This window comes from Puma concolor, chromosome B1 (genome assembly GCF_028749965.1).
Source record: "Puma concolor isolate L17-30 chromosome B1, mPumCon1.1.hap2, whole genome shotgun sequence".
NCBI lineage: Eukaryota > Metazoa > Chordata > Mammalia > Carnivora > Felidae > Puma > Puma concolor.
Window position 1 is genome coordinate 147964192 of NC_141670.1, and position 12193 is coordinate 147976384.

General features: G+C 34.4%; 1 protein-coding gene across 7 annotated transcripts in view; it reads left to right on the forward strand.

Annotated features, from left to right (window-relative positions):
- Positions 1-12193, forward strand: part of ANKRD17 (ankyrin repeat domain 17) — a 166244-nt gene that overhangs the window by 89671 nt on the left and 64380 nt on the right. For all 7 annotated transcript variants that reach the window (XM_086704865.1, XM_086704866.1, XM_086704870.1 and 4 more), the window contains exons 4-10: positions 2653-2800; positions 3043-3190; positions 4344-4577; positions 7465-7559; positions 9502-9739; positions 10763-10954; positions 11331-11440. In XM_086704865.1, coding sequence (XP_086560991.1) covers positions 2653-2800; positions 3043-3190; positions 4344-4577; positions 7465-7559; positions 9502-9739; positions 10763-10954; positions 11331-11440 — 1165 coding nt within the window. The remainder of the gene's footprint in view (positions 1-2652; positions 2801-3042; positions 3191-4343; positions 4578-7464; positions 7560-9501; positions 9740-10762; positions 10955-11330; positions 11441-12193) is intronic.

Sequence of the window (12193 nt, forward strand, 5' to 3'; positions counted from 1 at the left end):
GAATTATTAATATGTTACATTTTTTTGATTACTCAGAGGCTTGTTTTCCTTTAATTAAAATTTTTATTTTATTTTATATGTGGGTTTAGAGTGTAAAAAATAGCATTTAAGGATTGTCTTTTGGGGCACCTGGGTGGCTCAGTCATTAAGCATCTGACTTTGGCTCAGGTTGTGATCTCAGGGTTCATGAGTTTGAGTCCCATGTCAGGTGAGCTTGAGCCCCACTTTGGTGAGTCCCACTTCTCTTTGCCATCCCTCCCCAACTCTTCTCCTGGGATTCACTGGGATTCACTTTCTCTCTCTGCCCCTTGCTCACTTGTACCCACTGTCTCTCTTAAAAAAAAAAAAAAAAAAAAGGGATTGTCTTTGTATAATAGTGTTTTTATGTAACATCTTTTAAGAGCATGAAAAAGAAGCTGTATAGTATTAACAAGAAAATTTGCTGTTTCTCTTGGCTCTGTATTCATCTTCATTGGTTTAGATTTTTGTGTTTTTATTAATTTACTGTTCTTCTCATAGATTGACCCTCTTTCTTTTGTTAACTTCAAGTTCTGTTTCTTAATTAACAGTTTTACTACCCTGTAATATTATTGATATTCTCTTAAATATGGTGCCTGTTTAGACTGTCAAGAAAGAAAGTTAAAAGCACCTTGAAGAGTATATTAAGGCTAGTTCAACCAGGAAATAGAACAGAAAAATAAAAAGTCACTGATTCTTTGGCATTGAGTATATTAGAAGAACAGAGCATGTTTGTGACAATCATTTATTCAGCAAAGCTTGAGAAATATAGTGGAGTGCATTGATGTTATATGCTAGATTTTATTAGTTAAGTGTGGTGCCATCTGCCAGATCTCATAAGTTTGAAATTTGAACTGTTGCTACAGTAATTCCTATAAGCTTGTTTTAAAGCTAGCATACACATATGGAAATGTCTGAATGCAAGCCTGAATGGGATAGTAGAGTAGGGTGTGTGTGTGCCTGAGGAAGAAAGAAAATATGAGTCCATGTGAAGGAGAGAAAAGATGTTCTTACACAGAAATGTCTTGTAGGAAGGATTTGTCTTACATTTGTTTAAAGGTAATGGAGAACACTGGGTCTGAGGACTGTTAGTGTCCTTTAAAATGGGAAATTACGAGACAAGGACACTAAGTGTTGTTCAAGACATTGACGTAGGTAAGGGGACAATACAGTTAACAAGTAAGTAAAACATGTAACATGGCACACGATGATGAGAACTATGGGGAAAAATTGAATGGGAAAGTGCCAGGGCAATGTTTGGGGTTGGAAGTCATGGTGCATTTTTAAGAGTAGTCAAGGAGATCCTCCCTTAAAAGGTGGCATTTTAGCAAAGACCTGAAATTGGTAAGGGTGTGAGCTGTGTCTGAGAGGTCTTGCCAGAGGAACAGCAAATACAGGTATCTTAGAGTTGGAGCTTAATTAGCATTTTTTATGAAAAGCAGGAAAGCTAATCAGTGTGGCTAAAGTGGAAAGAATAAGAGTGATGAATAGGTGATGAAACCAGAGAGGTAAAAAGTAGGAGTGTGAGACCCTACCACTGGACAGATCTTGTAAGTACTTTGGCTTTTAGTGTGAGATCAGAAGCCAAATGGAGGATTCTGAACAGAAGAATGCCATGATATACTTTCCTTTAAACAAGATCTCTCACTCAGGCTGCCATGTTGAAAGAGTCTGAAGGAAAACAAAGGTAACAGCAGGGAGACTGTTCAGGAGACTTTGCCATTAATCCAGGCTAAACATGATGTTCTTGAATCTGGGTGGCAGTAATAATAAAGGGATAGAAGAGAGGTTCCATGGATGACTTCAGTACCAGAAGTGACAGGACCTTGAAAAGGATGATATAAGAATTGACTTATATTTGAAATAAAGAGAATGTTAATTAAGAGCACTGGATTTAGTGTTTTTCTTCGGATGGATTTTATCCAAAAATAGAATTTTTTAGAAGTGTCCATAGTTGGAATTATTTTGGGAAGTTTATAGGGCAAACACTTTACTCTCAGTCTAATTTTCTGTTGTTCCACTTTTTCTACTTTCCTTTTGCTTGAATTTAGCATTTGCTTTGCCTGGGTATTTTTCAGATTTCGACTAAATATGATACATAAGTAAATACTTCAAAAAAGAATTTCCTTATTGTTTATTCATATTTTACTCAAAATTATATGCTTGTAACTTTCCTGTCTGATTTCCCTTTAATTGATGGAAGGATTCAAGTAGACCTTTATAATTAGTATAAGTTTTACCTGTTTTATTAAATATATTTTTATTAACTTTTATATAAGTTTTCTCATGACCAAGCAAAAAGGAAGTATAATTATTACCTGTATTTTGTTCATGTGATTTTCCATAAATTTTATGTTTTAGAATTTTGGGTTTTTTCCAGTGATAGTAAAGTGGACTTTGTACTTCAGTGCATAGCTATAAATATCTTATAATGTTGATAATTCTAATTCAGTGAATTTTATGAGTAGATTTTAGTGAACTGAGTCATTTTCAGTTTTCTGTTTCTTATGGATCATATTGAAGTGATCATTCTTGTTTAGCACGACTGTCCAGATTAACCTCAAAAACCAATACTTATGGTGTGTAATTTTTAACATTTTTATATGCTGATGTTATAATATTCTTCCCTAATAGCCGCAGTTTGGCAGAAGCCTGTTCAGAAGGAGATGTAAATGCTGTGCGAAAGTTACTCATTGAAGGGCGGAGCGTAAATGAGCACACTGAGGAAGGGGAGAGCCTCCTTTGTTTAGCTTGTTCTGCTGGATACTATGAGCTTGCACAGGTTTGTAGTATCAAAATAAAGCACATGGGCTGTTTCTGTTTTTGTTTTTTAATCTGGCCTACTTAGACAAATAATAAAATAAACTCAACCATTAGGCTCATTTCAACAAATTTTTGTTAGATACATGTTGTGGTTATGGACTCTGACTATAAATCACTAGGTAGGTGTTAACGTAAACATGTTCCACATGTTTTGATGAATATATTGTTTTCTAATATCATTTAAACTTTTTCTTTCATAAGGTTTTGTTGGCAATGCATGCAAATGTGGAAGATAGGGGAATCAAAGGTGACATTACACCTTTAATGGCTGCTGCTAATGGAGGACATGTCAAAATTGTGAAGTTGCTGCTAGCTCATAAAGCCGATGTCAATGCACAGTCTTCAACAGGTTATTCATGTTTCTTCTTTCAGTTTTGTTAAATATTAGCACCTTTTGGTAATAACTATGTCACATGAAAATCATCATTAGTACAGCTTTTGCAGTGCTCTAATTATGAAGTACTGCACATTTTCCTAAGTGTATGCATTAGATTTAAAGTATAGAAATATTTTGAATAAAGTTTCTCTTTTGTGTCTGAGGATGATTACTTGGCCTTTTGAGGTTCTTTTAGATTAAATTAAACACTGGCCCAGTTAGAAGGACTACCCTCTTGGAAATGGGCTATAGTTCTTCAATCCAGGTTTCCTATTTTTCAGGGAGGAAGGGAAGGGAAGATAGGGAAAACAAGAAGGATATGGAACAAAAGGCAGGTCTATCATTGTCTACTGTTACTAAATTGTGGCCTATAGAAAAAAAAAAATTATGAAAACATTGTGTCCTACAATGGACATGACTTTAGTTTAAACTAACTTTATTTTTTTCTTCAAACTTGGGCATGGATGGATTTATATAAAACTTCTAAAAATTAAATGAAAATATATTTTGTGCATCTTCATGCAGGATTTTCAAATTTGTTAAATAATTGAAAGAATTTTTATGATCTTACAGGTTCTGGTTGGAAGGGGTTTAGAAATCATTATTTTACCTAGAAGGTTTATTTTTTCCCCCTGTAACACAGGAGATTTTTATCATCAAGAAGGAATGTTTTTGAAATTATGTAGCTTTGATCAGTTAACTGATAATTGAATTTGTAGGAAATCAAATATGTATAATTAAAAGGAACAGTATGAGATGTACCTATATATGATAAATAATTATCCTCCCAACATAAAGCTTCTGAAACATTTCTCCAATTAAGGTTACAATGAACATAACTTTTTTTTATATGAAAAGTTAGTTTCAGAATTGCTCAGTTCTTTGATAACTCTACAGTCGTGTTAAGTGTGTCTATTTTCCATATATATTTGACCCTGATACTAAATGGAAAGAATTGGGAGTTGATTTCAGTAAGATAAAAGGCAATGGGAAAGGAATGATATATATTTTCTAAATTTATTAAAATTATAGTCTCCCATTTCAGTTTTCTTCCTGATGCTAACTAAATTAGGATCTTTTTATTTTGATATTTTATGTTAATGTCTTTTTGTTTTTCTTAAAATAGGCAATACAGCACTTACATACGCTTGTGCTGGAGGCTATGTAGATGTTGTAAAGGTGCTCTTGGAATCCGGTGCTAGTATCGAGGACCATAATGAAAATGGTCATACTCCTCTTATGGAAGCTGGAAGTGCTGGACATGTGGAAGTAGCCAGATTGCTGCTAGAAAATGGGGCTGGCATTAATACGCATTCCAATGAATTTAAAGAGAGTGCCCTTACATTAGCTTGTTACAAAGGTACGGTATAAAACGTTTTTTTAAAACAAAGTTTTTAAGTACATGAGATGACAGTTATTTTATATAATAGAGTTTTTAAATTAAAAAGCAAATTAAGAGGTGGCAATAGAATATGGTATGTAATTAACCTAAAAGGGTTTAAAGTGTTTCAGAGTTTAATATGTAAAATTTTAAAATATAGACTTAATATTATAAATATATGTCAATGAAAAATGACTGTTACATGATTCAGTTGTTTTATCAGAAACAGTTATTTAATTTTAATTATGCACTGTACTTTTTAATGGTTTTTGTGTCAGAATATTTTTCATGGTTCACACGAAAGAATCCTATTGACTCCAGAAGTATTTAGCGTATAAATTTAAACGTAAATACAATCAAAGTAGCTAGAATGATCCATTAATAGGAATGTTCTTAAGCTATTTCTCATGATACTAAGAAGAAAGGAGAAAAATTGAAGAGACTAGAGGAGATTTGAGAAATGGAAAGTGGTGTGAAGAGAGTTTGAATTCTAAAGAACAATTCTAGAGTATCGTCAATACATTTCATAAAGTTAGAAGGAAGAGCTGGTTGAAAGTGAGAAAAACACGTACCCATACCTTTGTATATGTATATGTATATGTGACTATAAAAGGGGTATGTGATATTTTAAATGATGTCAATCAACCTGAAAATATTGGTAATACAGAAACATACCCTCCTTTGAGAGGGCAAGACAAGTGTCTGGAAAGTGTCTTGGTCTTCAGCTAGTTAATGCTCTAGATTCTAGATTCTAAAAAAGATAACCACAGAGCCAGTACTTCTCAAAGTCTACCTTTTTGACAGATAAATGGCTATTAACTAAGGAACTTTTTAAAAACCAAATTTTATGGGGCGCCTGGGTGGCGCAGTCGGTTAAGCGTCCGACTTCAGCCAGGTCACGATCTCGCGGTCCGGGAAGTTCGAGCCCCGCGTCGGGCTCTGGGCTGATGGCTCAGAGCCTGGAGCCTGTTTCTGATTCTGTGTCTCCCTCTCTCTCTGCCCCTCCCCCGTTCATGCTCTGTCTCTCTCTGTCCCAAAAATAAATAAACGTTGAAAAAAAAAAAAAATTAAAAAAAAAAAAAATTTTATGTCTGCTTTCATACCATCTGCAGCTGTGTCATCTTTGTATCGTAAAATAAGTGATAATCTTGACCATTAGGTGTCAAGGAACAGCGCTTACAAGGCAAGGTACAGAGTTCAAGGAGGCACTTCCTCTCAATGGCTGAATCACTTCACCCACCAAGCTTGTGAGAGAACACTTCCTTAAATTTTACACCTAGGCCCTTGATTGCCCTACCCTAGTACTGGCTCTGGTGTTGTTTTGTTTCATTCTACTTTAGAGTGGCCAAGGTTGTGTAAGGTCATCTGGAAAAATTTCCTTTACAAACAATGGTTAAAATAACCCTTAAATACATACATGACTAAAATATAAGTTAAATGTGAAAATATGCTCTATCTAAAGTGCTTTTGATTGGTGTTAACAGAGCTTCAGGTAAGGATGGTTAGGAAACACAGCTGAGATCCCTTACTTCCCTAGTACTGTTTGGTAATTAGGCAGAGGCTTATGTTCATTGGGAGGAGAGGAATTAAGCCTTGGGACAGCCTCTCCAGGACAGGCTGATTGATTGGGTGGCTCTCTCCCCTTTTCACAAATACTTTTGAACCCGGAACTGGCTGTTTTTACCACTTAGTCCCAGCTGGCCAGAAGAGCTTTGAGACCGGGCTACATATAACTACTCTTCCCTCTCTCCTTTGCTTATAGCCCCACCCTGCTTTCCAAGGGGCGTCTGAGGTTGGGCTTGCAGGCTTTAATTAGAAGCTGGATATAGAACTGAGCTGGTGGAGAACATCTCTGCTACTTACAAGGAACCATGGACCCTCTCCCTTTCCTCTAATTTTGGGTGAGGTCTTCTAGGACATAGATTGACAAGGAGAAGATGTGGAAGGGATAGAACTCAGGCTGAGACTGAACGTTGATGTGGATCTTTGGGAAGGGAGAATGACAGAGAGGAAAGGGAGGGAGGTAGGTAGCAAAAACAAAATATGGCAGATGCTAAGTTACTTATTGAAGTTAGTTTTAATTGTTTATGATTTTACCATCTGCTCCTTCCCCTTGGTCCTGATTGAGCATTGACTGCAACTCTTAACAAACAATATTGGAAAAAAATTAAGTCATTTTTCTATTGTTACTTGCATAGTGTCTGAAGTCCTTGTCTTTTTAACTACTTGTAAGATGTCTTTATTTGAACTGAAACATATGGTTTATTTGAAACTACATAAATGTAAATACAAGGGTAAGAGTGTGTGTGTGTATGTATATATTATGTACACATATATGTATGTGTGTGTGTATGATATCTAAATAAATGCATAAGTGTAAACTAAATGGTGTGGTTTCGAAAGTATTTTTTTATATATACAGTTCCCAATTTACAGGCTGATTGTTCTTAAAAAGTCTGTGAGTTAGTAATTGAAACTTAAAACACATTTCCTCATAGAAATAACTTCAATTATTATTATCCCAGGCAACTAATTCACAAAAGCTAATTTGTTCCATACCATAAATAAATAGAGCATGCCTCAGCTCTTAGAAAAGGTTATAGAAGGGATATTTGGGGTTTTAGATTTCAGTGACATCTTTGCTCAGTTGCATTGGGGTTGTAGTAGCGGCAACAGGGTAAAAAGTAGAAGAGCAAGAATCACTTGTATAATTTATGTGTGACAGTTGAGGGCGGCTTGTAGCTGACTTTAGTGTTATGCTTATAAATTTATTGCTATAAGTTAAATATAACTTTTTAAAATACTGTAACTTACATTTTTTGGAATAATAAAATACCTTATAATAATCTTACACATTTTGGTTTAGGACACCTAGAGATGGTGCGATTTCTTTTGGAAGCAGGGGCAGATCAAGAGCATAAAACAGATGAAATGCACACTGCTCTAATGGAGGCTTGCATGGTAAGACTGGTGAAATACATACATGAAATGTATCTGTGTATTTCATAAAGACAGTGCTAGTGTATGTTGGGGACCTTATTCTTGAGTTCAAAGATTTGTTTATTATAGATTTATTGTAGAACAGAACCTCAGCTATCTGAATTGTGACCAGTGTTCAGAGCCAGTTGTACAATATTAACTTCTACTAAAGATGCTTTCTGGAGCTTTACAGAACTACTTTTATTTTCCTAGTCTCCCATAATTATGCTGATTTTACATAGTTGGGACAAAAAGCAACTATTTAAAAAATTGATCAAGGATATTAAGAAGAATATAAACCACAAGTATGCATATAATACTAAGCATAGCAAATACATCAAACCAAAAATGTAACTTCTGAAAAATTTGAAATTAGAGTGTTATTTGTGTAACATAATTCCCCCTATATGAATGGTGTTTTCTGAGCTTTTAATTCCTTTTGTAAGAACTCTCTTTTTAGAGTTTGTACTTAAGAACAGGTAATAATAGTCCTCTTAAACTTTTGTATCTCAGTATATGATTTGTGGCATAGAAATGGATCAGAATAACATTGTAGACAGATTTACGAGAAAAACATGCCAAAGATGGAAAAAGGCACCAAATGAATTTAAGTTTCTTATCTCAACTTCCCTTCAGAGAATGATTATTGCAAGGATGTTAAATTTTAATTACTAATTTTTTAAAATATTAGGTAACTAATTAAAACCTGAGTTATCTTTGTTTTCTTTATTGTCATGCTAATATTTCCTTTAGTAAATTATCCTTTGAAGAAACACGAGTTTTCTTTCAAGGTCTTAAGTTTCCATCTGTTAAAATTAGGATAATATCCTTCTCTCGGGTTGTTGTGAGGATTAAATGGTATAATGCATATAAAACACATCAGTAATATCCCCATGATAAGGAACTTAAAACATCCTTGTGACCACCACTAGATTAGAAGGTATATAGATTAAGAAATTAAAATAGAGCATTTTGTAGACCTAATCAGTACGTACTGGAAGTGTTATAAATAGATGAAAGATATTAGTAGTGGCCCGACATTTCAAAGCTTGCTAAGAGAATGGGGTTTTAAACTGGACTTTAAAAGAAATGTAGGAGTTGACTATATATGGAGGTAGAAAATTCTGAGCCGAAGGAAGGCAAAGTAACCATTGTAATGGGGCATTAAAGTTGTGTAACATGGCAAGCACAGAGGTAAAAATGGGTGTGATGTGTACAAAAAAAGATGAAATGTCTGTGAGGTAATATATAGAAGGAAAATTTATATTAGAGGTTAAAAAAAAAATTAGAGTGTCTTGGAGTTGCCAGTAGTTAGGAAAGCTGTTGGAAAGGGAGACCAGCAAAGGGGACAGAAGATAGAGAGAACTCCTTTCTCTTTTAATTTTTACTGGCATTTAAATGTTGAAAAACAAAAGGAAGTACCATCTACATATTGTGTTCCTTTTCCCCTAACACATTATCTACAATTCTCTACCTTCTCCAAAAAATACTGCCAATTTTTTTCCTGCCTAATCAAAAGTTTGCTTCTCTTTAAGGTTTCGACGAAAATTGTACTTTCCCTTTCTAAACTTTATCTAGTTAGCATTTAAGTATATACCATGAGGTGCTGATGTTATTTCATAGTAGTCTTTTGTTTCATGTACTTAATGTCTTTTTTTCCCCTAATGGTTAATAAGCTTCTTCATTGAAGGAAGGTATTATTTTTCTACATGTTTCATAGCCTCAACCTCTATTTCCCCATCTATGCCACAGAAATACAGATAGGTCTTAATTAATACTTGATTTCTCATCTGCTAAATGTAGATTTATTATTCTTATTTGACTGTCAGTAAACCTTCATTGTACAGTAATTGAGAAATCTTCATATTTTTAACAATTGTTTTTAATGGTGCTGATTTAATTTTTTTAATTGCATTGTAATTAGGATGGCCATGTTGAAGTAGCTAGGTTACTTCTTGACAGTGGTGCCCAAGTGAACATGCCTGCTGATTCATTTGAGTCACCATTGACTTTGGCTGCATGTGGTGGGCATGTGGAACTTGCGGCTTTACTTATTGAAAGAGGAGCTAGCCTGGAAGAAGTCAATGATGAAGGTTATACACCACTGATGGAGGCAGCTCGTGAAGGACATGAAGAAATGGTGGCATTACTTCTAGGCCAAGGTAACCATACCAGTGAAAACAGTAAAGCATAAATGTGTAAAACATAACATTATAATAGTACAAAACTGGGTTTCTGTGTTTTCTCTTTCTAGTAGATATGTAACAAGATGTCACAAAAACAACGTATTTGCTTTGAAAATAGCTTCCATACTGTGCTAAACAAAATCAAATAGACTGCTTTAATATAGAACTTTTCAGGCATCGTGTGCTTTGTGAATACAAGCAGAGAACTGGGGGTGAGGTAGGGGTGTAGATTATGTAGAGGCATATATGAGATTTGACATTTCTCAAAGTGGTATATTGAGAGAATTTCTCTTGGGGCAGGATACCTATTAATAAATATTTGATATATCTAGGGTTTCATGGGACACAGTATGGGAAATCCTACCATAAGGATGAACTTGAGGAGAACGTAAGAATGTATTTATAAGAAGCTGTAAAAGAATCGGCACACAATAGACTTTTCTTTTGAGAAAAGTGAAATGGTTACTTTGCGGTATTAAGCCATATTCAGTTTAGAAGTAATCTCCTATCTCTCTATATATTTGTAGCCAAGTTTTATATCTCTTTTAGTAGTAAGGTTTTTGTTTGGACAAATTTAAGAGGAGTGGAACATTAAAAAAAGCGTATTGGCTATAACTTTAAAAGCAGATGTATTGTAGCACACTTCTTAGGTTTGAATCACAAGTTTCTAACCTTCTGTGCCTGAATTTAGTCTTCTGTAGGGTTGCTGTGAAAGTTCATATATCTATATCTGTAGATATAGATATATAGGCACACTTATGTGCCTTCTGGCTGAATAAATCTTACTCCAGCTGTGTGCATCAAATGTAGACTCGTGGATGTATTTTTAATAACTTTTTCTTTATTCGTACTGCCTCTCAGTAGGGGAGAAGCACTATATTTAGTAAAATAATGTAAATGTTTATTTTTGAAGTATAGTTTATTAGGAAACAATCATGTTTTGCTTATCTCTGGAATAAGTTAGTGAGTTCCTTAAAATAATTAGAATTTTCATTCTAGGAGCAAATATCAATGCACAGACAGAAGAAACTCAAGAAACTGCCTTGACTCTGGCTTGCTGTGGAGGCTTTCTGGAAGTGGCAGACTTTCTAATAAAGGCAGGAGCTGATATAGAACTAGGGTGTTCTACCCCTTTAATGGAAGCTGCTCAAGAGGGTCATTTGGAGTTAGTTAAATACTTATTAGCTGCAGGTAGGCATTTTTGCATTTGGAAAGAGTTTTTTACATGATTTATCCAAGTAAAAATGTTATAATGCAAGTAACTTTTTTCTGATGTTATGATACACTGATTGTGTGTTTAAAAATGTGGTAAAAAGTTGTGGTAACTTTATAACTAATTTACCTTATTACTGTTTGAAGTATCTGTAGCTTTAATTTCAAGCAATAATCTATTTCTGATTTTTTTTATTTTTTAGTTTTAAAGTGCTGACAGTCTTCTTTATTTCTAGAAATGGATGACTATTTTGTCTAATTTAAAGACATATGGCTTATTTAGAAATTTCTGTGTCCATCATTTATGTCTTACAATTCTTTTATTAAGTCTCTGTATTGTTTAATACTACTACAGGAGCTAACGTTCATGCAACAACAGCAACAGGGGATACAGCACTAACATATGCCTGTGAGAATGGTCATACCGATGTAGCAGATGTCCTACTTCAAGCAGGAGCAGATCTGGTAAACTATGTCACTTTTTAAATCCTAATACTTAAAACCAAGACAAATTAATTAAAAGTTTAGTGGAGATTACAGATAAAAGGTATTTCTTTTAATTTTCTGTTGGCCTTTTTGCTAGTTTTTCTCTCATTTGGTCATTGTTTTTTCCTACACTCTTTGGTGTCTGTTTTTTTTTTCTTGTTAGTGGGGTCATACAATCTATTTCCCCTTGTCCCCCATAAAAGGGAAATTTTGTATTAGATACATTAATACAAAGTTTTTCTTAGGTACTTAGCTATTTTTAGAATATAAGTATTTAATAGTCCTCAACTTACAACTTAGTAAGAAGGATGAAATACTGAGTTTATTGTAGGGTGATTATGAAGAGATGTCACAGCAAAAGTACAGACAATAAAGAAGCTCAGAAGACGTAAAGACGTCATCTGAGATATTACATTAAGGTTTAGAAAGGTGGATATGGTGATGTGACAAAAGAGATATTCCTGTTGGAAAAAATAGTGTGAGGATAGCCTGACGGGGAAGGAAAAGCAAACGTGTGTGGGGAAAATAGTCTTCCAGTTTCACGTGTGAGGAAGTAGAAGTGAGACATGAAAAGGTAGTTAAAACTTAAGTACCCATATGTTCATGGGGCTGAGATTAACAAGCAAGTGTGTGTTCTTGTAGAAGTTCATAGTTTATGACAAAAATTCACAGGCAAGCAGAAACAGACTCCTCCATTAACTAGTTTTGCCAAGTTTAACTTCTCTTTCCTCA